Source organism: Jaculus jaculus, chromosome 10, assembly GCF_020740685.1.
Source record: "Jaculus jaculus isolate mJacJac1 chromosome 10, mJacJac1.mat.Y.cur, whole genome shotgun sequence".
NCBI classification, from domain to species: domain Eukaryota; kingdom Metazoa; phylum Chordata; class Mammalia; order Rodentia; family Dipodidae; genus Jaculus; species Jaculus jaculus.
The window spans coordinates 2640373-2666679 of NC_059111.1; the positions used below are offsets into that span (position 1 = coordinate 2640373).

General features: G+C 39.7%; 1 protein-coding gene across 2 annotated transcripts in view; it reads left to right on the forward strand.

The window, feature by feature from the left end:
• The window catches only part of Unc13c (unc-13 homolog C), a 583772-nt gene that overhangs the window by 228635 nt on the left and 328830 nt on the right, over positions 1-26307 (forward strand). For both annotated transcript variants that reach the window (XM_045160688.1, XM_045160689.1), the window contains 2 exons: positions 19124-19146; positions 19710-19774. In XM_045160688.1, the coding sequence (XP_045016623.1) occupies positions 19124-19146; positions 19710-19774 (88 nt within the window). The remainder of the gene's footprint in view (positions 1-19123; positions 19147-19709; positions 19775-26307) is intronic.

Here is a 26307-nt window from a genome sequence, read left to right on the forward strand (position 1 = left end):
ATATTTTGATAATTTTCTTTATTCTAGACTTATTCCCATCCTGCTATCATGCTTGGTCCTTTATCTTACTTTAGTATACCAATAATCCAGTAGGACACCTCTGAAAAATGGAGTCCTTGAGGTAGAAGGGAGAAATAATGCAAGAAGGGGTTATAGCTCAGTAGTAAAGCACTTGCCTTGCCTCTATGAGGCCCTACATTTAATTTCCTACACTATAAGCAAAAAAAGACTTACATTTTTATTTTGAATATAATCACTTATTTACACTTTTGAAGTCAGTTCCTTAATTTAGCTTATTTATCTTTGTGTTTTGATTTTAATTTGTGCGTGTGCATGTGTGTGTGAGCACACATGTATGGAGGTCAGAGGACAACTTTCTGGTCAGTCCTCTCCTTCCAAGCCTGGTTAAGGGAGGGTCTCTTTCATTCTTATTTTGTTATTTTGACTGCTGTAATGGCTGGGAGCTTCCAAGCTGGGAAGTTTTCCCACCTTATTCACCTCCCATCTCACCACTTCTTACATGGGGTTTGACAATGGAACTGTAGTCTTGAGGCTTACTCTGTGAATGCTTTGTTCCCTGAGTTTTCTCTCTAGCCCTTTAATTCCATATTTGGCAAGTTAGACATCCTTTCCTGAGATGTTCCATAGACTCATGCAGGTACCCAACACCAGCACCACATTAGAATGTCAACATGTCAACGTGAGGGGAAGAGGTCAACCTGGCCTTCCTGCTTTGAGAAGCCTCTTGCCTCTGGGAGAAGCAGTGCAATGAGATGATCGTAAGGTGAAGGCACCACAGTGGCACCAGCAGCTTCCAGTGGTACATCTTCCCCACAGACAGAGGGTTCAGCTATCAGTTCACAGAAGACTGGTGGGATAGATGTCAGTGAAGATGAATGGAGTCGTCTCTCAAGCTTTATATTAGGCAGTGTTCTTCTCATTATCTCACAATGGCTTTGATATCTACTTAAGAAAAATGAGAATAGTTGAGATTATCTCTCATGGCCCCTTTACTTTCATTATAAGATTATATTTTAAAAAAAAGAATGGAGACATCTCAGAATGAAAATTCCAGTGGAACGGTGATATTGAATTCTCAGCAGAGTGAAATTGTAATTCATTATTCTTGGGGCTCTGGAAACTGGTCTAGACAAAGGCAAATCCGAGGCTGCTTCTGTGGCCTTGAGAAGCAGTTTATAAAACAGGAAAATGTAGATATTTTTCCATGACTTTGAGTCCACAGTCTATAAAATAGGAAAAATAAAATAAAAAAATTTCCAAGTATGTATTACAAAGATTGCCTGCCTTTTATTTATTTTTTTAGGAATGACTATTTTTTTGGAACTGGAAGCAATGGATTAATGCCAGTGTACATTCTATCATGATTTCAATAAAAATGCATGTTGCTAAATAACACCTTAAAAATCTCTACAATATGGTGACAAATAACTAGCTTTATAATGTGGTGTTTTAGTAAGCTTGACTTTCAGACTCACATTATAGAAAATTCCTTTGGCACTTTTTTCAAACCATAGCAAATAGAATTATCTCTAGGGCTGGAGAAGAATGAGTGGTCTGTCCTGTTCTGAGATATCCTTTGAAATTTTCACTCCATCCTTGATTAATTTGTTTGGGAGGTAAGGAAGGTAAATTAAATCACGATGAATATCTATATACAGCTGGATTTCTTTCTGTTGGTTGATTTAGTGATATGATCATGAGAAATATTTTTATTTTGTGTGTGTGTGTGTGTGTGTGTGTGTGTGTGTATGTGCATGTGCATGTGTGTGTGCATACAACAGGAGCTCTTGCCACTATAATCAAATGCCTATCTGGCTTTATGTGGGTGACTGGGGAATCAAACTGGAGCCAGCAAGCTTTGCTGGCAAACACTTTTAACCACTGAACCATATCCCCAGGCCCATGACAAACCTTCTGTTGGACATAGCACATGTTCTGATAGCACTTCAAGTGGAAGTATCCAGTAAGAAACGCATAGGCCAGAGCATTCTATGCGGCTGTTCATGGTTTAGGTGGTTTGCTTTTAGATCCTCAGCTCGAGGGTATGTCTGATACAGAGAATGAGACTCAAAACCTCGTGCATGGGCTGGAGAGATGGCTTAGCAGTTAAGGTACTTCCCTGCCAAGCCTCAGGACCCAGGGTTGATTCTCCAGGTCCGACGTAAGCCAGAGCACATGGTGGTGCATGTGTCTGGAGTTCGTTTGCAGTGGCTAGAGGCCGTGGTGTGCCCATTCTCACTCATTCTTTCTCTCTCTCTCTCTCTCCCTCTCTCTGTCTCTAATAAATAAATAAAAATAAAAATAAAACCTGGGGCATGGGAGTAAGCTTTCAGCCATCTCACTTTGGAGGGGTCCTGAATTCCCTAACTATTTGGGGGAAGGTCAGCCTATCTTCTCTCACTTTAGTACTTCCTGCATAGTCATATCTCTTCTTAGAACCACAGAGGTGTTTTTTAATATATAGCTATCTTAGAATCCAATTCATGTTGCATAAAATCAAAGTAAGGGTTGGAGGGATGGCTTAGCATTTAAGGCATTTGCCTGCAAAGCCAAAGGACCCAGGTTTGATTCCCCTAGGGCCCACGCTAGCCAGATACACAAGGAGGTGCACATGTCTGGAGTTTATTTGTAGTGGCTGGAGATGCTGGTGCGCCCATTCTCTCTGTCTCTCTCCCCCCCTTCTCTGCCAAATAAACAAATAAATAAATATAAAATACTTTTAAAAATGTTAAAAATACCTAGTAACTGGTTGTAGTGACCCTGTTGTTGCTGAGAAAATTAAAAAAAAAATAAAAAAAGCCAGCCCAAAGCAGCCTATGAAAGAAAAGGTCTGTCTTTACTCACCTTAGTTTCCGGGGAAAATTTCATCATGGTGGGGAAACAACTGCATGAGCAGGAAGCTGGCTCAAATCTTGTCACATATCTGGGCGGAAGTAGTCTACGGACTGAGTTTGGAGCTGGGCTAATAAGCCTCAAGATTTCTTCTCAGCGACACACCTTCTCAAGCAAGGCTCCATTTCCCAAAGGCTCTCCCAGCAGGGCCTTGATTAAGTAGGCAGTTTAATCACAAACATGTGAGGCCAAGATGGACATTTAACATTCACACCACCACAAAATAGGAAGAGAGCAATTTATTTCTAATGTGAACAACTTACTCATTATCTTCATCCAGAAAAACCTGCACCTAATAAACTCTGAGTAAACTGTCCCTTAATAAGGGATAGGATCATTGCAAAGCAGCGTGAGCTGTGAGCTGCCAGGGAGTGGATGTTATGAACATGATCTGCCATTTTCTCCCCCACTAGAATTTGTCTCTCACTGCTCTTCCCTGTCATCTCACTGTGAAGGAAGAGTAGGAACAGTTTAAGCATCATCCCCAAATATGGCAGATTAGCTATAGGTACTTCTGTCTGAAGTCTGAAAATTCATACACATTTCCTAACCTAACAAGGAAAATAAACAGCATTTTCACAGAGTCAGTCTATACCAGAAAGAATAGGAAAACAAATATTGCCATCATTCTGTTTCTTTGGTCGAATGAGATCTGAATGTAAAATCAAGTTCTGTCTTCAGTCTATAACCTTGGCTTTGAGATGCTCTTTATGTCCAGAAGATATGATGAAAATAAAACAATACATAGTTTGTAGTTGGTTTTTAACTTGATTAAAATGTTTCCACTCCATAGGGAAAGCAAGTGTGCTATTTGGACTGGGCAACACTAGCTATGACATTATTTTGTGACAATTAATGGTTATTAGTTTTCTAGTTTATTAAACCAGAACCAGTAGTAAAAATAAAAGTTATTTCTTGTGATATTTCTTGCTCATGAGCTACAGAGTCTAATAGGATGGTCTTCTCTGCCTTTATTGCTCACAAGCTAAGGGGCCTAATTGAATGATGTCCTTCTCCTTTATTGGTTTTCATGAACACTACTCTCAGCCCCAGGGACACCCCCACTAGAGACCAGCAAGCTCACAGAAGCTGCCCTGGAAACAATGACTTCCTCATTCCCCCCACAAGTGGAGACCAGAATAAACACCCAAACTCACATGCATCATTCTCTGTCTTTAATGACTAATACCTTTGTTCAAGGTCACAGCTAAGGTTAAAGAGTGTAAATGTTATTTGTCTCCCATTTGCCCATGACTTTTATTATTCTCACCAAAGCATGGTGTGATGCCCATTAACAAAAATTTAGGGGAGCATATTCCATCTTCTCTTCACCCATGATTTTTTTTTTTGCCAAAATTGCTGTGTTGACAATTTAAATGTAATTCTTTCACTTTTGATTTGACATTGGAAGAACTCCCTTCTGCTCATAAGTCAGGGAAAGATGGATGACAGAAACCCAAGTCCCTCCATAGCTTCTGTTGCAGCCTCCTATCATGGTGAGAATTCTGTAAACACCAAATGTGTTAAACATAGAAGAGATATGAGACATTTCTACCAAATAGCTTACTTAATCTTTACTATATTCTTTTTTTTAAGAGAGGTATTATTTTTTAATGTGTATTTTTTAGAAAAAGAGACACACACACACATACAGAGTGAGGATGGTCATGATAGGGCCTCTTGCTATTGCAAATGAACTCCTGAAACATGCACCACTTTATGCATCTGACTTTACGTGAGTACTGGGGAATTGAACCCAGGCTGTTAGGCTTTGCAAGAAAGGACCTTTAACTGCAGAGACATATCTTCTACTACTGTGTTTTGCAAACACAATCTCATTTGGAACCCCAATGAGGAAAAAGGTAGTATTCTAACTGTCTGAATCAGAAGTGGTGGGTGAGGCTCCTGGCTGCCTCATCTGCTAAGAACTCTGAGGTTTCTAGAGGATACCATTTGAAAACCCCTTAGCCACACAATTTCCAAAAGACCTTTTATTCTGAGGTAGTCATGATTGCAACAAACCAATAGACTGCTTATATCAAGGGTGTTTGGAAGGAGAGGGCCCTGGTGTCCACGAACGGAATGAGTTTAACAAATGACGAACTTGCCAAAATAAGATTTGAAGGTGTGTGTGGATGTGCAGGTGTTGGGGTTGGGTGTGTGTGTGTTGTCCTGGGGGCAGAAAGGAGTATCGTGCTTGCTAGGGAACAAGGAGATGTGAAGGAAATACTCTTCTGAGGGGTTAAGGCAGGAATCAGTTCCTTCCAAGGAGCCGTGCACCATCTCTGATGGACTGAGACTTGGTAGACCTTTTGTGACAGAGGCAGAGGCTGGAGTAGCAGTGATGAGGGATCTACCATCAAGCCTTAAATCTTCATTCACATAAGCCACATTTATGCTAACTAAGCCTTCTGCCTAAAACCATAGGCGGTGGAGAGGGAACCTGCACAAATGTGACCTTAAAACTCTGCTTTCTGGCCGAGGGACAAGGACGTAATATCCACACATCGCCTGGCTCCCTCTGCCCAGCACCAGCCCTGCTTATACACTGAGACAGGCAGCCAGTGATGTGCCTAAATTTCACTTTTCTCTCCATCCAAAATCCACGTTAAAGAGAAAATACTCCTGAGAGCCATCATTTGATGATCTTGAACTCATCAGTGGATGAGAGCCACAGTATGAAGGAATATGGCTGTGAATTTGCTTGGTAAATTATGTTTCATATGTTTACTTGGTAGGTGAGTGGCCTTGAAATGTTGTAATAGTTTTGCTATGTTAAACTAGTTTTTGGCCACCACTTCTTCACACTTGTCTCAATCAACATGCCCATACCTTAAATTTCAAACTCTTTGGGAGAAGGGATGATTGTGTTTGGAAACCCTCAATCAATTGATTAACTAATTAATCAGTTGGCTAAGTTGGTAAAGAGTGAAAACTAATGGAACACAATCCTCTTTATTACAGTCTTTTATCTCTCAAACTCTTGGTTTCTGTTAAAGATAGGAGGAAGACCAGTGGTGAGTATATTTGTGTGTTTTAACAGATTTACCCAGAAATAGTAAATTTAAGCAGGCAAGTCAGGGAGTGGCAGCTGAAACAAGGAGAAATCAAATCAGGTACCTTCAGGGAAGGGAGGAAAGAAAGAAGGGAGGAATAGGGAAAGGGAGGAATGGAAAATGGTGTGATGTGAGGAAGGGGATAATAGAACATGGTAGGTCCAGGGGAAAGTCACCAAAAGATTGTGTGTGTGCGTGTGTGCGTGCGTGCGTGTGTGTGTGTGTGTGTGTGTGCTGTGAGGTACTGTAGGATGTTTGACAAAATATTGCAAGTAGCCTCCAAGTATATCCAGTTTTAAATGTAATGCCCAAAAATTAAAACATGTCTAGGGGCAGCTGGGGAGATGACTTAGCAGTTAAGGTGCTGTCTGCAAAGCCTAAGGACTCAGGTTTGATTTCCCAGGACCCATGTAAGCCAGGTGCACAGGGTGGTGCACACTCTGGAGCTCATTCACAGTGACTGGAGGCCCTGGCGCGCCTCCCCCGTGTCCTCCGTAGCCTCTTCTCATAGCTCCTGGATATCCGTGCCAGCACCAATCCTGCCCCAAAACGTGCTTGTGTGGACTTTGTCAAAAAGAATGAAGTCAGCTCCTTCGTTCCTCCCCACTATCTGTAGATTCCTGTGGCCAGTCTTCCAGATGAACTGTTTGCCTGGAAGCTGCCACTGGAGCAGAGGTCTCTTGTCATAGACACAGTTAATTAAAAGGAAAGTGCTAAGGATGAAAGTGAAGTCTGCTTTCTTGGGTCACTAGTCCCTCCCCTAAGGGCACTCTACCACAGTCTGATGTTTATTCTTCTTGCTCTGTTCCCATCATTGTAACCTGCATGGACGCTATAGAAGTGAGCTGTGTGACTGGAACTTTTAGTTTCAATGGAGTCACATGTTTTCATTCAGTGTTATTTTTTTAATTATTCAAATTGATATCTATAAGTCCAAGTCATTCATTTAATATATTCCCTAAGTGAAAAAATTAATTATGTCCTATCAATAGATATTTATAATCTATCATATTTTACCATTACAAATAATATAGCAAATATCTTTCTCTATGTAACCTGAGAGGTAAGAGTTTCTTTTTCTTTAGTGTAATATTGTGTGTGTGTGTGTGTGTGTGTGTGTTGTAGTATAGTGTAAACACATGTGTGCAGATACACATACCCTGTGAGCATGTGTGCAGAGGAAAACAGCATGGGTCCCTCCTCTGTTGCTCTTCCACAGTATTTTCCCTAAACAGAATCTCTCATTGAACCTGTAGCTGCTGCGGACAGTCCGATTGGCTGACCAGGAAGCCCCAGTGACTCTCCTGTGTCTAACCCCCCACCCTCAGCAGTGGGGTTTCAATATTCCATGTCCACACCTAGCTTTTTCCATGGGTGCTAGGCATCAAATTCAGATCCTCGTGCTTGTGTGACAAGTGCTCTTACCCACCTAGCATCTCCTCAGTCCCGAAAATTTCTTTATGTCCCAAAAAGAGAGGCAGAATTATTGGGATAAAGAGTAATAACGTTGAATCTTACCAGATATTGCTGCTTTGGTCCTGCAGAGTACCGTATTGTGCTTTGTCACTGCAGTACTGCATAAAGATGTCATGCCACGTATGACTGTGCACTCCTCTCAGATCCTCATTTTCACGCACGGACATGGAGCAGCGCCACCACTGCCGTGACTGGCACGCTCTGTGGAGCTGGAGTTAACTCAGGCCTCCCCTCCGTGAATGCCCCGTTGAAATGCCCTTCTCACTATTCCACTGTGCTGGGTTTTGTTAGGTCTCTGATTAGCGATAATAGCCCTCAGTTATTAGAAAAAATATTTTACATTTTGTTCTCAACATATTTGCAATTGTTTGTTGAAGCATTTGAGGTGTTTTTTTTTTTTAAAAAAAACTCTTGTTTGTTTCTTCTGCTTTTTGTGCTTTGTATCTGAAGTCATTCCATAGGTATATATTCTATAAATCTAAATAGATTATGAAAGTTTGTTCATGTCTATATTTTAATGCATTAATAATGTACATGTGCATGTTTGGAGAAGAAAATCTGATTTTCTTTCTATGTGGAGAGCTATTGTACCAATCACATCAATTTTCACCTTTCTCCATGGTTTTGTACTACTAATTTAATACAATATGTACATACATGTGTACACACACATGTGTATTTTGAAACCCTATGTTTGGTTCTAATTATTCTCTGAACTGTGTCAGCATCAGTTGCAATTGTAACAACCTTTTAATTTTCTTTAACATTTGATGAGGCACTAGTGTTCCCCTTTTTCTAATTTTTGTAATGTCTTTACCTTGTTCATGCAAAGGCTATGAACTATGTTCATAGAATTCCATATGATTATGTAACTGATTACAACTGTCTGTCTTTACATTATTTTTATGATACTACATCTCTAGGTATTGAGTTTTATTATCTATAACATTATCAATGGATTCATATATTCCTTTTCTGCAAGTGATGTGCATGTGGTGTGCATGTGCATGTGTGCATGTTTGTATGTGGGTGAGTGCACATGTGCTGATTGCTGGAATTTTTTACTTCTTTATTAAAATTTTTGTTCATTTGTTCTCAACATATTTGCAATTGTTTGTTGAAGTATTTCATACTAATTTCTTTAAAACCCTTGTCAGAGCCAGGCCTGGTGGTACAAAACTTTAATCCCAGCATTCTGGGAAGTAGGGGCAGGAGGATCACAAGTTCAAAAGCTGTCTGGGCAACAGAACGTGTTTAAGACCAACTTGGGCACCACAGTGAGAATGTCTCAAAATAAATTTTAAAACATGGGTGTAGCTCAGAGGGACAGCTCTTTCCTGGTATGTGTGAGGCTTAGGGTCATTGTTCACAATAACAACAAAACATTCCCATCTGATAATTCTACCACATGAACGTCTTTATGGCCCTATTAGCTGGCCTCTGTTGATTTTTTTTTCCATTTAGCTTGAAATGTTCATGATTCTTCATATAAGAAGTGACTTTTTTTTTGTTATGGAAATCTGAACATTGTAGTTGCAGTTTTGTGTGTCAGCAGGCTTTGTGTCAGAGGAACCAGGCTGAATGGGAGCCCTGGCTCATAGGGACAGGCGGAGTTGAATATATGGGCTCTTTGCTCCATCTCCTTTGTCATGCAAGAGCACAAGGTCTTATTCCCACCACATAGGACTGGGTTTGGGGCTTCCTGCTCTGTCTCCGCTTATGTTACTCTTTGGGAAAGGAATGAGGGCCCTGTTGTTGTTCCCCATCTTATGCTGTGGGCTGACCCCCATTACTAGTAGGAGTGGTGACAGTCCTCCACTAGACCTCCCACCACTCTGGCGACAAGGGGAAGCATGCCTCCATAATGCTTTATGGGGGTAGATCAGGGTTGGGCTGTAAGAGCTCTAGCCAGTCTAACTTCCCTCCATTTTTCGTAGTTTCTTATGTTCACTTTATAGAAGAATAAGATAAACAGATGTATCTATTTTTATAGGAAACAAAACTTTCATTATCAGATTATGTATTATTAAAACCCATTTTTACTGTTTGGCCAAACACAAGTTGATTAAATGTGCACACCATTACATAGATGTGCACTGATGGGTTTAATTTTAATATCATTAAAATTCACCCCATTATCTTTTTCCTTGTAATTTAGTAGCCATCACTAGGCATACTTTCAACAAATTGGATAATTCTTCACACTTAATTACTATGGTTGCCTGTTTTATTTATGTGTAGGAAAGAGAGAGGCAGAGAGACAGAGAGCGAGAGAGGAAGAGGAGACAATGGGTGCACCAGGACCGCCAGCCGCTAAAAATGAACTCGTTGTGCATTTGGCTTACATGGGTCCTGGGGAATTGTCCCTGGGTCTTTTGGCTTTTCAGGCAAGTGCCTTAAGTGTTATGCCATCTTTCTAGCCCGATGGTTGTGTTTTAATTTGTGAATTACCTATTTTCTCTAGATTTTTAACATCTTATCCCAAAGGTCTGATAAGTATCCATTTCTTTTTTTATTTAATTATTATTTCATTAATGTATTTTTAATTCTATAATATACATGTAACACTGTGACATATGCATGAGATAAGGATAAAAATTACAATTATACGTACTTAACTATTTGTCAAAACACCATTCCCCGATTAATTATTCTGTTTGTCATTTATGAAATTGTGTCTTTTCCTAATCACTTAATTATTTAATATAAAGCTATATTAATTTCAGTTATATCTCACCTTCTCCTTTGTTTTTGCCTGGAAAACAGTTTTAGGATTTATATTTTTGTGGGGGTTTTTTGTATTTTTTTATTAAGAACATTCTGTATATGGATACATCATGTGTTGGTACCATCTTTTCCATCCTCCCTGCCCTCATTCCTCTGCATGCCCTCCTCAGTAGGGTTTCTGATATTCCCTATGAGATTGTGGGTTATGCATTGTGGGTGCAGTAGTCAGTTATTGGGGGAAGGTATGACGTCAGATATGACGTCCCAACCTGTGTCTCTTACAATCTTTCCATCTGCCTCTCCTGCAAAATTCCCTGAGCCTTGGTGGGTATGTTTCTTTTTGTTTTTTGTTTGGTTTTATTTTATTAATCCAATTTGTATTGAAAACTTCTATACTTACAGACAATAACCCAGGATATTTCACTCCCCTTCCTCATTTTCCCCTTCATAACTCCACTCTCCATCATATCCCCTACCTCTCTCCATTAGTCTCTCTTTTATTTGATGTTATTGTCTTTTTCTCCGAGTATGAGGATCTTGTGAAGGTATTGCTAGGCACTGCAAAGTCATGGATATCGAGCCCAATTTCTGTCTGGACAGTTGCATTTGTGAGGAGTGGTGTACCCTTCCTTTGGCTCTTATATTTTTTCGCCACCTCTTCCACAATGGACCCAGAGCTTTGGAGGGTGTGATAGAGATGTTTCATTGCTGGACACTTTGTCACTTCTTTTCAGCACTGTGTTGCCTTTTGGATCATCCCACTGGTCATTGCCATGTGCAAAGAGAAGCTTCTATAACCAGAAGTGAAAGTAGCATTGATATGTGAATATGAACATTAAGTGTAGTGCTTTCAGGGCAGTTTGGTGAGAATAATATATGCATTTATCCAGACAAGAGCAGGCTTTATACCCCTAAGGGTCTTGACTTCCCCTGCTATAGGCTTTTGATTAGGTTTTCAGTACTAAGCATGTATTCACTTCAATAGAGCAGGCCTCCAGACCAATTAGAAAGCAGCTGGTTTCCCCCAGAGCAGACATGCCACTATTACACCTGTTGGCTCATTTGGCCTGTCTGGCCAAACTTGAGCCTTCCAGTATCCACTGTTTTCATTGCTAATGACTCCTGTCCTGTCTCCCATAGGGCTACATGCAGTGCAGCTTTTTCCAGCTTTCAGTTGGCTGGTCTACATGGAGAAGGTTTTCAGCTCAGCACCAGCTTGATTTTTCAGTGACCTTGCTGCCCACACATGTGAACTCTTCAGCAATAGGGTCTCACCATCTGTTACTGTGGGAAACCAAGGACCTTGGCAAACGCGTGTAATGTTTTGGAGGCAGTGGGGACCTCCCTGGCCAACAACTCACTGGGAGGCACCTCATCCCTGGCACTGAAAATTTTCTAGTAGAAATCTATGTTTTCTGGATGTGCCATTATCCAAAGAAGTCGGCTTTCATATGTCTTATTCAGAATATCTTGAATTTTGAATGGCCCTCCCACCTCCCTTCTCTTAGTCTCTTCCCCTGGCCTCATTCCAGTCCTTGTAATCTGTTCTTCTACTTACATACATAAAACACCATCTCCTAAAGTTCTTCCTTCTCCTCGCTCCCTTGTAGCCTTTTTCCAGCTTACTGGCCTCTGCTACTGATTTTTTTTGGTTTTAGCTCCACAAGTCTAAACATTTGTACCTAGTGTCCACATATGAGCAATAACATGCAGCATTTGTCTTTCTGGGCCTGGGTTACCTCACTTAGTATAATCCTTTTCAAATCCATCCATTTCCCAGCAAATTTTCTAGTTTAATTTTTCTTTACTGCTGAATAGAACTGCATTGCACAAATGTGCCACATCTTTATTATCCATTCACCTGTTGAAGGACATCTAGGCTGGTTCCATTTCCTAGCTATTGTGAATACAGCAGCAATAAACATGGCTGTGCAAGTATCTCTAAGGTAGTGAGAAGAGTCATTAGGATATATGCCTAGGAGTGCTATAGCTAGATCATATGGTAAATCCATTTTCAGCTCAAGAATCTCCACACTGATTTCCACAATGGCTGTACCAAATTACATTCCCACCAACAGTGTAGAAGGGTTCTCCCTTTTCCAAATCATCATCAACATATATTGCCATTTGTTTTCTTGATGGTAGCCATTCTGACAAGAGCAAGATGGAATCTCAAAGTAGTTTTAATTTGCATTCCCCTCATGGCTAAGGATATAAAACACTTTTTTAGATGTTTATATGCCATCTGTATTTCTTCCAGTGAGAACTCTCTATTTAGTTCCATAGCCCATTTTTAATTGGGTTGTTTGATTTCTTATTGTTTTGTTTTTTGAGTTCTTTATATTCTGTTAATCCTCTGTCAGATGTATAGCTGAGTATTACTTCCTGAGAAATTAGCGTTATATTCAGAAAGTCATTACCTATGCCAATATGTTGAAGGGTTTCCCCTACTTTTTCCTCTAGCAATTTCAGAATTTCAGGTCTGATATTAAGGTCCCTGATCCATTTGGACTTGATTCTTTTGCTTTTTTTAAATTTTTTTTATTTCTTTTTTATTTTTTTTGAGAGTGACAGAGAGAGAGAGAGAGAGAATGGGCATGACAGACAGAGAGGAAGAGGCAGAGAGAAGAGAGAGAGAGAGAGAGAGAGAGAATGGGTGCTCCAGGGCCTCCAGCCACTGCAAACAAACTCCAGACACATGCGCCCCCATGTGCATCTGGCTAACGTGGATCCTGAGGAATCGAGCCTTGAACCAGGGTCCTTAGGCCTCACAGGCAAGCGCTTAACCACTAAGCCATCTCTCCAGCCCATGGACTTGATTCTTGTGCATGGAGAAAGACAAGGATCCAATTTTCCCAGTCCACTTGTTGAAGATGCTGTCTTTTCTCCAATGAAGACTTTGATGTTTTTATCAACCATCAGATGGCTGTAGCTGCTTGGATTAACATCTGGGTCCTCTAGTCTGTTCCACTGGTTTACATGTCTGTCTTGTGCCAGTACTGGTTTTGTTACTATGGCTATGTAATATAGCTTAAAATTGGGTATGGTGATACCACCAGCCTTATTTTTGTTGCTCAAAATTGTTTTGGCTGTTCGAGGATTTTTGTGCTTCCAAATGAATTTTAGTATTGTTTTTCCTATTTCTGTGAAGAATGCCATTGGAATTTTAATGGGGATTGCATTAAATGTGTAGATTGCTTTTGATAAGATTGACATTTTCACAATATTGATTCTTCCAATTCAAGAACATGGAGTGTCTTTCCATTTCCATGTGTCTTCTGGAATTTCTTGCTTAATTTTTTTAAAGTTTCCATGGTAGAGATCCTTCACTTCCTTGGTTACATTTATTCCAAAGTTCTTTATTTTTTTTTTGAGGTAATTTTGAATGGGAAAGATTTCCCGATTTTATCTTCTGCATGTTTGTTATTAATGCATAGGAAAGCTACTGATTTCTGTGTGTGTATTTTGTATCCTGCTACATTGTTAAAAGTGTTTGTCAGCTCTAACAGTTTGCTGGTAGAATCTTTAGGATCCTTTATAGATAGAATCATATCATCTGCAAATAAATAAATTGATCTCTTCCTTTCCAATTTTTATCCGTCTTATGTGTGTCTCTTGCCTTATTGCTATAGCTAAGACTTCTAGTACCATGTTAAATAAAAGTGGGGACAGTGGACACCCTTGATTTGTTTTGAATTTAGTGGAAAAGCTTCAAGTTTTTCCTCACTTAGTATTATGTTAGCTGTAGGTTTATCATAAATAGCTTTTATTATATTGAGATATGTTCCTTCTATTCCCAGTTTCTGTGTGACTTTTACCATGAAGTAATGTTGGATTTTGTCAACTGCCTTTTCTGCATCTATTGAGATGATCATGTGATAGTTTTCAGTCCATTTATCTATTGTATTACATTTATTGATTTGCATATGTTGAGCCATCCCTGCATATCTGGGATAAAGCCTACTTGGTCAGGGTGAATGATCTCTCTGATATATTCTTGCATTCTGCTTGCCAATATTTTGTTGAGAATTTTTGCATCTATGTTCATGAAGGAGATTGGTCTGTAATTTTATTTTTTTGTTCTGTCTTTGTCTGGTTTTGATATCAGGGTGATTGATGCTGGCTTCATAAAAGGAGTTCGGTAGAATTCCTTCCTTTTCTATTTTATGTAAAAGCTTGAGAAGTAGTGTTGTTAGTTCTTCCATGAAGGTCTGGTAAAATTCCTTGGAGGGTACATTTTAAGTCTACCTCAGTGATGAGCTCTCAGGAACCTCTAGATTTCTGCTTCGGTAGGTGTTGAGTATCCTCAGCATCTGTCTTGTTCACCCTGGTCAAGCTCACCTTGGAAGCAGCACGGCTAGTTTCCCCAATTCTCTTGGGGTTTCACCTGGGCCTTGGCTGAAATTTGAGGGGTATTTTATCTCCTTGGGTTTCGTTACCTTTTGAAAAAGACAAAGAGATTCTCCAACAGAGAGTAAAATCAGCATAGGTTAAACAGGATAAGCGTTATTAATTTACGGAACTTTTGTTGGATGTAGCCCCTCATTTAGCCAGAGACTAGTGGGAGATTGACACTGGAGAGCGTCATCTTTGTCGCCATAGGATTCAGATCTGATTCTCAGTTCCCAATATTGATTCCTTTCCACTGAGCAGATCTCTCAGCCAATCAGAAAGCCTTTGATTACCCAACAAGGCTGTGTGCCACTCTTGTACCAGAGCATACTTCTTGTCAGCCTGGTTGCTTCTGAGTAGCGTAGAACCCTGCTTGCTCACACTGTTTTGGCCGTTTTCCCCCAGTAGCTCATGTAGTACTTTCCAGCACTAGACAGGCTAATTGTCTGGTGACTAGCTGTCTTCCAGTTTCCAACCTGAGTTGCTGGCATACCTGAGAGACAACTTGAGGGCCAGACAATAGGGATGGAAGGGACTGGTGGGGAGGACTTATAATTTTTAATACCTTTTTAAAAAATTTATTTGAGAGTGACAGACACAGAGAGAAAGACAGATAGAGGGAGAGAGAGAGAATGGGCGCGCCAGGGCTTCCAGCCTCTGCAAACGAACTCCAGACGCGTGTGCCCCCTTGTGCATCTGGCTAACGTGGGACCTGGGGAACCGAGCCTCGAACTGGGGTCCTTAGGCTTCACAGGCAAGCGCTTAACCACTAAGCCATCTCTCCAGCCCTATAATTTTTAATACGTTTATGGATTACCCTCAGAACAGTTATCTGTTTAAAACGGGTCATAGATATTTTCACTTATATCCTTATCACATTATACATGAAATTAGTATAATATCAAATGACAAACACCCACCACTGGGATTCTACTAATAAATCTATTTAATGTAATCTGCATTTATGTAGAAATATAAAATAATATTTCCTTTATTCATAAGTTAAGTACTCCCCTACAGTTGTATAATTCATTAACGTTTTTCTTTTATTATTCAGAGGCACTTATTAGTCACCTGATGCATTCCAGGCACATGGTAGACAGTGAGAAAACACGGTTCAGTCTTACTAACATGGAAGTGCTCAGACTGTAGGATTGCCAGGTAGGAAACTGGCAAAGGGGCAGGATGGGCAGAGCGGAGAGGAGTGCTCCGTGTACAAAGAACTCTGCTCAAGGCCGACAGGCCCTGGGTGCGTAAAAGGCCAGTCTCCAATAGAATCTCGGGGATGACAGGCTTTGATGAGGAAGGGAATGTACAGTGTTTGAAAGAAACTGACATTGGGGTGAAGAGATGGCTTAGTGGTTAAGGTGCTTGCCCGTGAAGCCTAAAGACCCATGTTTAAATCCCCAGATCACACATAAGCCAGACTCACAAGGCGACACATGTGCAAAGTCATGCACAAGGTGGTGCGTGCATCTAGAATTCAATTGCAGTGTCTGAAGGCCCTGGTGCGCCAATTCTCTCTCTCTCATAAAAAAATTCAGTGTGTTGGGCTTGCCTAAAAAAAATTAAAAAGTAATAAAATAAAAAATGAAAGAACCTGGCAATGACACAGGGCTCAGTAATTTAATTCTGATGGAAGTTCAGCATGGGAAAGAGGTGAGTCAGGAAACTGAGGAACTTGGATGGGCTGTGCTTTTTTTTCTTGAGACACAGAGTGTCATTGCTGGCTTATTATAATTATACTTGTACTTTGGAAGGTTCCAGAGATGAATATGGTAGGAACATAAGAAAGGAACAAAGAAAGATGAAAGGATTTGCTGATAATAAATGTGTTAAAAGCATGAATGAATGAATGAATGAATGAATGAATGAATGAATGAAATAAACAGTGATTGAACAGATGTGTAAGCAACAGTACTTTAGTGAGATTATTATCATTTGCCTGGATTGTTGAGATGAATGACAAATATCAATGAAGAGCAATGAATACAAATTATTCACAATATTTAGTATTTGAAATCAGATGTTTTATTGTTTTCTAACTAGTCATTGCTATTATGTAGGGCCTAACTTTGTTTTGCTTATATATTGATTAGATGGTTTTCTTAACTATTTTGTTAACCCTGATAGTTTTATAGGTAACTTTGTATTTTGTATATAAAACTATAATTCCTGAAAGTAATGGAAGTTTTGTTACCTGAATTCCAATGCTTATGTTATTTTTTTTTGATGTTTTAGCATATTGGCTAGAACTTCCAGAACCAAATAGAAATATAATATATATCATTAATAATGATGTAAATGTTCTAATATTTCAAACATAAGTTCCTTAGCTCTGGAAGTTAAGATATTTTAACATATTAAGTAAGATATAATTTGATCTTGTTTTAAATGTGTCTCTAAGAAATATTCAGAAGGTTTGAAAATATGTCACATGATTTTTGGTACCTATTGAAATTCAGGTACAAATTTTCTGACTAATAGACATGTGATCAACTATGCATCACATTGTAGTAGTCATTCCTGGTTTTAACCATCTGTGGGATAAAACCAACTTGAATATGGTATATTACTCTGAAATAATGCTGAATTTAGTTGTTATGTTTTATACAGTATTTAAAATGTTATGCCATAGATAAGATTCATTTTATGTTATCATATATTTAATTTTGTCTTATATTTAAAGAAATAAACAAAAGGTATTATAAAGTCTACATAAAATAGAGCATTCAATCCACACTTATTAAGTCACAGAAACTCATATATTTCAGACTGTCATCAAGAAGGGTCATTGTTAAACTACATGCCCTTGGGGAAATTACCTTCCTAAGTCTCATCTATATTTGATCTATATTTGAACAAAAAGGGCTTGGACTGAATTTCAAGGTCACTCCAGCTTTACCTGCCTGCCAGTTTGTATCCATAGATACATCCCTCCAGCTTTATGCCAATAAGCAAAGCTAACTAAATTTAAGAGCAGTCATCCCATGTAAGGTTAAAAATTACCATGTCCTGATGACCCTGGTGAATGCAAACTTGAATTTGAGAACAGAAACAAAATAGCATCCAGCACAGCCACATGGGAGATGGCTGTCCACCTGATAGGGCCCAGCAGCAACTGCTCTGAGAAATGGCGGTCCCTGATTTATCTTACATTCTACTAGTAGTCAGCAGACCTACAACTTCTCCCTCTGTACCAATCAGCCCAGACAATGATCACCAAAGGGACTCACGTCTCACTTCTGCTCACTGCCACTGTGATCACGACTCGTTTTAACACTTTGAGGCATCAGTCTTTTTTGTAAGGAAGACTCTTCTTAATTAATTTTAATCTCTTAAATTTTATGATGAAAAGCCCTAAGTAATCCTTTTATTAAATGAATGTAAATGGGATTGGAGAGATAGCCCAGACAGTAAAGTGCTTGCTTGGGCATGATAATGGGTGCTAATGATCCCAGTGCTTGGGAGATGGAGGTAGGCGGAGTTGTAGAGGACCCTGGCCAGCCAGTGTAGTCCCACTGGGGAGCTCCAAGCCAGTGAAAGACCCTGACTCAAAATATGATGAGCAGTACCCAAAGAACACCCTGTGGTCATCCTTTGACCATCATGCACACACTCTGTGCATGCGTTCATACACATATATTACACAAACCTGCAACACACTATGCGCTGCATTCATACACATGTGTTACATAAACCTGCACACACACTATGTGCGTGCATTCATACACATGTATTACATAAACCTGCACACACACTATATGCGTGCATTCATACACATGTTTTACATAAACCTGCACACACACTATGCACTGCATTCATACACATGTCTTACACAAACTTGCACACACACTATGTGCATACATTCATACACTGTATTATACAAACCTGCACACTCACTATGTGCATGCATTCATACACATGTCTTACACAAACCTGCACACACGCTTTGTGCGTGCATTCACACACATGTCACACAAACCTGCACACACGCTCTGTGCGTGCATTCATACACATGTGTTACACAAACCTGCACACTCTATGTGCATGCATTCATACACTGTATTACTCAAACCTGCACACACATACACATATATACACACATGATATTTAATGTATATGGTCACCTGAGCTTGAATTTCACAAATATTTGCCAGTCCTCTCAACAACATTGTGAAGCAATTGGCAAAGTATCTGTGACCTTATTTCAGAGTTGGGTTTTACACTCTGGAGAAGTTGGTGGTTTTCCTGGCGTGCCTCACAAGAGGCAGCATCTCAGCCACCACACAGGCCTTCTGATTGTCAACTGTCTCCTCAGGATGACACTCTTTCTTGAACTAAATCCAGCATTTTCCCTTGTATACTTTTCAGATCTGTCACAATTTCTGGCTACTTACATTGTGAGATTAGCAATCACTGCTCCCCTGGGGTTCAGCCTCAACACTGTTGTTTGATTTTCAATGTGTCAATAGTGCTGTGTTTGTATATATGTTAAATGATTTCTTACAAAGTGCTCCATCTAACGTGTATCCCTTCTCCCCCTGGTTCTCTTTCAGATAGCAACTCTGTGGATGAAAAGGTTTTAAATCATGCTTATTCTTCCCTCCTGAGGGATCCTGTCTTTTGTACATGTTTGTGTGTGACACATGAGCCCTGTTTTGGTTTCTCTGAGTTCTCAGTTGTGATATATGCATGTCTCCCTGGCTTTCCATTCTTTGTCCTTTAAGTGTCCCCCATATGTTGCATTCATGAAGAGGTCACACCTTGCCAGCTGCGCTTATTTAGCTTATTCTTGCCAGCCTAGGGGTCTGCTACGGTCAAACACAGCACCTGTGCCATGGCATGACCTTCCTGCCTGATTTGTGGTCTTCTCTGCACATAGCAACTTTTAAGGACAAAGAATATTTGGAATATGATATATTTTTTTCCTGGACTCTGGCCAGTGCTCTGGTTGAAATGCTGACAGCTAATTTCAAAATCTCCGCTCACAAAACTCCGTGTTGACTTGCAGCTGACCCTGCTTAGCATTTGTTGTGCTAGGTGTCACGTGTGTAGTGCAGTTGGCCTGTGTCCCCGATCACCACGCATTCCACTGCTGTATGCTAAACACCGTTTTGTTTTGTTTTGTCTTATCCATTTAAGGCTCGAATAGTAAGTGGAAATGACTTGGATGCTTCTAAATTCTCTGCACTACAGGTATTTGGTGGGTAAGTACTATGATCATGTCACTCACTCCATTTATCAAGGACACTGCTGTGTTCTCTACATGTTCAGAACACAAAATGTTGCATGATGGGATCATTAGCTTTGTGGTTGCTTAGTTTTCTGACTTCAAGCTCACTTTTATATTATTTATTAAATAATGGTGTACATATGTGCAAAAAATTTTCTAACTTTAATATATGTATAATTCTGTGTACACATATACATATAAATATGTAGGCATGCATATGTGTGTGTATATATAAATATATATTTAAAGTTTAAATCACCTAACAAGGTTAGCTGTTAGCATATGATTTCATGCATAAATCCAACCACATACATTACTAGATTTATGTGAGATGAATGCTGTGTCCTTATCTGTTGATTTGCATGAACTCTTTCCAGGTTAGTACCTCAAGAATGTGGTCAATGCCATTAGTCTTCTCATGGAGTATCATGTTAATAAATCTCAAATGTTTTAACATTTAATCACAAAATAACATCAATTATATTCATTGTAAATAACCATCAAGAAACATCTTCTTCAGCCCCCCAAATCACACCCTGGTATAACTCTTTAGCATACATGTTCACAGAATGTTTTTTGTATGTTTGAGTTCATAGCTCTATTCCTATAAAATCAGAAATTTTATTGTGATCATTTTACAAGTTAATATCAGTGAGATCTTGTATGTGTAAATAAGTAAGCACTTGTGTAATGCTGACATTGTATTATGAACTGCTATAATTGCTTCACTGTGACTTATTCAGTCCCTGCAATGGTCTCCAAGGTAAGTACTATCTTGATATTCATGCCCAAGGTAGGAAATAGTACACAAATCAATGAGAAAATTACAAAGTCTATATTGAAGCCCAGATCTAATACAAAAAATCTATTGTCTTAGCTACTATGGTATATTACATTCATAACTTCTACCTTGTGTTTTTTATTTAATAATATGCCTTGTAAAACTTTATATCATCTTAATCCTAAGTAACAAAAATATCTCCAAACATCTGTGATATTTATTAATGAATGAACTGACAGTAGATTCTCAAAATCTTGTCTACCTTTCATTGTTATCAATGATACTGTAGCAAACACTTGGAGTAATTAGATTTTATGTACAATTTATGGAATAAAACTTACATGGGCTGGAGAGATGGCTTAATGATTAAGGTGCTTGTAAAGCCAAAGGATCGCAGTTCGACTCTTCAGGACCCTCGTAAGCCAGATGCACAATGGAGTGCATACATCTGGAGTTTGTTTGGCTGTGGCTAGAGGCCCTGGTGCACCCATTCTCTTCCTCCCTCCCTCCCTTCCTCTCTCTCTGACTCTTTCTCTCTCTGAAATAAATAAATAAAATATATTTTAAAAAACATACACAAAGTTTATCTAACCATATTCATAGATGCACAAGTATACAACCTGTGGATGTGTATTATGTGTCGTACATGTTAAGATTTGAATATATTTTTGACATAAATAGAACCAAAAATCTTATCTAAGATATCTCAGAGATTTATAAGTTATAAAGATTCATAGTTTGTTTTGTCTATGACAATCCCAATTGTTTAAAATTAGTCTTTTCTTAAATATATCCGCATGTTGCTTATTTTAAGTTAAACATTTTATGATTTAACGTCTCATACTTAAAACTATTATGAAATTATATACTCATGAAGGTTTATTTTAATTTTCCCCAGTGGATATGATTAAGAGGTATTTGTTACATATGTAGAGTTAGGTTGCATAATGCATTCACAAAGGTGGTTTAATTTTCTAGATATTTTTGACATAGCTCTAACATCTTTGTTATATTCCTCTATAAAGTCTAGAGGGTTACATGCCCTCTTAGACCTTCTTGTTCACTCCTAGGCTTGACTTCTTTCTAACCAGGTTCTAAATGTATCCACTAATCAAGAAAGCTAAGTTTGTTCTTATTTGTTGGGACCTCAAGAGATACTTTTCAGAGTATTTTCACAAAGTGAATCTCTGTTACAGCTAAGAATTTTTTTTCAGGTTTTCTAAATTTCAAATATGGTTCATCCTTATCTTGTTTGTGGTTCAGAAGCTTTCCTAAGTCTGAACAATGGCTATCTCCATCATTGTATCCCTTCCCCAAGGGCCAACATTGACCTAAACACTCACCTCCTCTGCCTCAAGTTTGCAAGGTGTTAAGAAATCAGAGTTCTCATGCATTTTCAGTTGTTTGTTATCTGGAAAAGCCCCCTTCCCTCTGAGCAGAGGAGTTTACTGTAGGTGAATACTGAGCCACAGATTGTTGACTTTAGTGGCTTTTCACTTCAGGTCGTTGTTTTATGGAAATCTCCCCTTCCCTCCAGAACTTCTAGACTTTAGGAAAATGAGGAGATGCAGACAGGGACTTCCCCAACTCATTATCTCAGAATTTAATCCCCATGTCCACAGTTTTCCAACTTGGTTATATTTACACTGCCATAGGCCTCTGTGCAAAACTTGATTTTCCTCCTCAGTGCCCTTTACCTCGGCACCTGCAAATCGATTTCTGCGTGGCCTTCCTTCATTTCCTCCCCCACGTTATGTCCAACCCATACTCTGTTAAAGCTGTATTTTTCAAGACTTTATTTTCTGCTATGTAGAGTATTGAATTTTTTCCACATCATGTGAACATCTTTTCTGATTTCCTTCTCTCTTTTACAATAAGTATTATGTCACATCCCCATGTTCTTCTGTGTTACACCATTCAGATAGTACCTATTAAGTTCTTTTTTTTTCTTATTTTATTTTATTTTTATAATTTAATTTGTTAGTTTTCTTTTCAGTAAATACAGGCAGTTTGGTACCATTGTTTAGGCTCATCTGTGATCTACCCCCTCCCATTGGACCCTCCTTGTTGATGTAAATGGGTCATGCATTGTGGAGTTAGCCCCCAGTTATTGGTATGATAAATGTCTCTGCAAATCATGACCCAACATGTGACTCTGACATTCTTTCCGCCCCCTCTTCCGCAAAATTTCCCTGAGCCATGTTGGGTTCATTTTTGGTCTGCTTCAGTGCTGAGGTGTTGGGGGCCTCTGAGGCTCTGGCTCTCTGATTTGGTAGGAGTTGATTTTTCTCTGCGTTGGTCTCCTTCCCCTTTGTGCTGGTATCCGGTTCACAGGAAAACATCACCCTTGCTTGTTTCGCCATTTGTCCTTAGTTTCAGTTGGGCCCCTTTTGAGGTATGTTGGGGCAGCTCTCTCCTTAGGATCTGCATCTATCTGAAAAAGAGAAGCAGACTCTCCAATGGAGAGTAAGGTAGCACCTGGAAAATTGAGATAACACTTACTTTTTTGATAGAGAGTTTAATAGGTGTAGGCCCTCTTATACCCTGTGATTGATGGTAGCTTGCTATTGTAGAGTGGGCTTGTGTTTGGGTATGGTTCTGACTTGTTTCCCAGCTCCAGCTATGGGTGTAGTACCACTGAGTGAATCAGTTAGCCAAATCAAGAGCAATTGGTTCCTCACCATGGCTGGGTACCACTATTGCACTTGTGTGGGCATCACCTCAGGTTATTTGTTGCTAATTAGGTTAAATAATGAGTTGCTTGGACAGATCTTGGTCATTTCCCCCAGTCACCTATGTAGCACCTTCTGGCACTAGACACGCTGACTGTCTGGGGACTGACTCTCTCCTGGCTTCCAGCCATGTCATTTCATTTTACGTGTCAGCTGCATATGGAGTCTTCAGCAATAGGGTCTTACCACTGGCCTTTGGTGGGTCATCAAGTACTCTGACAGAAGTCTGTCATTGTTTTGGGAAACCTTGTAGGTTTCTCTGATCAAAAGCTCATTGTGGATGGTAGGCCCAAGCTGGAAGTGGGGGTTACAGGTCAGTGTCCACTAAGAAATTGAGGAAGAACATAACTAATATACAAGAGTTAGAGAGGAGAGAGATAGAGGGGAGAGGGGGAGAGGGAGGGAGGGAAGATGTAGGAGATTTAGGTTAGTCTTGATCTTACCCTCTCCAGTGTCTTGTGGTTCAGGTGTTTCCTGTAAGGGTCTAGTGAAGGTTCAGCCATTTGGTCTGTCTTTTAGGAAGTAGAATTTTATGGTACCATTGCCGGAGTTCTTTTTTTTTTTTTCTCGATTTTATTAAACAATTTCCATGATTATAAAAAATATCCTATGGTAATACCCTTTCCCCCCCATTTTCCCCTTTGAAATTCCATTCTCCATCACATCCACTCCCCACCTCATTAAGTCTCTCCTCTGTTTGGATGCAGTGATCCTTCCCTCCTCTTATGATTGTCTTGTGTAGGTAGTGTCAGGCACTATGAAGTCATAGATCTTGAGGCCAATATTTTGTCTTGAGGGAGCATGTTGTAAGGAGTCAAGTTCTTCAATTGTACAAGTTTTAAAATATTTTTGGTCCTCTTGCTTTTAATCTAAAGGCATTTAAAAGCCATTGCTTTGATTGAATAGCCACAGGGAAAACAATCCCTATGGGCTACTGTCAGGCCAGTTATGCTGGAGGATAGGGACAGGCTAGAAGGGAGCCACATGTGAGTGAAGGGGACTTACAACCCTGTCTTTTACTCTTGGTTGGATCTGGATTATTTTAGTGCCCCCCCCACTCTCCTCCCCCACACAGATGCATTGTACCCTAAACATCAATCACTGGAAACCTAGACTAGAACCAACATCCATCTCTTTAACTGCCTCCTATTATGTAAAACAAGCTGTAAGTGCAGCTGGGACTCAAGGAATGTGAAAATAAATGTCTTCCTCGGTGTTGTAAAAATGCCTTTGTCATTTTTTATGATCCAACGTAATAATGCATGCCAACAAATATTCTTCCCACCATATCTTTTCCATAATTTGAAGAAAATAGAACACTATTTCATCTGTTTACCTCTACTTCAAACAAAACATTCTTTGTGTTTGGAATACAACAAAAATTTGCCACAAAACACCAATTTTTTTTGGTATTTATCCACCTGTCTCAGTCTCAATACAACATAATGAATGATTACTTCCCAGAAAAGTGGACACAGAGCTCTAAAAATTTGAAGCAAGTAGATGGTTTTAACACTGAGGTATTGCAGAAAACTTCATGGGGAAGATGGCATCGAATCGAAACCTACATGGTGGGTATAGTTTTACAGGTAGATTTGCAAAAGAAGATGGAGACCAGGAAGCAGCGCAAAACTTTGAAGTGCACCACAAGGGCAAGAAAATATACTAGACAATTATACTGTTGGAAGAAACTTTTTTCCTGAGCAAATGCAAACACATGTCTATTCACCCCAGATAGAGCACAGAGGAGAGCCCACAGCACAAATGCACCAAAACCAGGTTTGGTGAGCCAGTGAATTTACTGGCACTCCTTACAGAGCAAGGTGAGGGATGGCATGCAGGAACAGTGGATTACCAAAAGACAGCTGCATCCCTGAGAAGTCCAACCCAGCATAGGTGGCACCTCACTGAAGTTGTGTCACTGGAGCACACTGCACAACCCGTACTCACCTTGGCTTGTCGGAAAGTCTCTCCCCAAGAGTTGTTTTCCCTTTACGTAGCCTTAGAGAGGGTTTATCAACCTTTTCCCCAGACATTTTGATTTCTTAAGTGTCCTGAGCTCCTCTCCATCCCCAACCAGGAGAGAATGTTTACTTCAAAGGAAATTGCTATGCAACATATGATAAAGCTTGTGAAGCAAAGAAATCAAAGGTGTATATGGAAAGGTCAGGTCAGGTCTGAGTAATCGTACAGTTACGTACATCACTTTGTGAATAGTGCATGTGCTTACTGACATCCTGTAAGGCAAGGAGTCAGGTGTCCTGAGAACATAGTGGTTGAATGTTGACTTCCAGGGCACAATGAAAGCAAAAGAGAAGAAGCCAGTGAAATCACACGGCTCTGTCCTTTTTCTTAACTAGAGCCGAATCAGCTGCCAGAAGTATGCAAAACTTAATTTCTGGAGAGACACTAGGCTCCCAAAGCAGGTGCATCCAGGCGTAGCAGGGATGCCTTGTCCTCTGAGGACTTTTGGGTAGCTCTGTCAGGCGCGGTGAGCATCACTGTAATTCCTCCTCATTATCTTGATGTTTATACTGCACAGTGCCAGGTAGGAAAGGCCAAAACCTGGGATTTGTATGAGCCAGCACCGTTAGAAGGATCTGAGGACAAATCTTTCTATGCAAGGTGACACCATCTGCAATGTAACCCTTACATAGGAATAAAAATCTCTCCAGGACACAGTATTTGAAGTAATTGTTTCAGATTCCCACAGTGACTATTACATAAGCTCTTGGGGTCTTAGTGGTTCCTATGAAAAATGTGGATAATAATCATATTATACTAAAATACAGTCACATGATCATTTAGTGTGGCCCAACTTTTTCTTATCCAGCAGCCTTTAGAGAAAATATTAGTTTTATGATATATTACTAGAAAAATAGTTCTTTTTGTTTAATGGTGATTGGAGGTAGAATTTTCTGGATGCAGAAAAGGAATGTTTTTCCAAAATGTAAACCATTGAGTTTCAAACCTAGTCATTTCCTGAACAGCCTG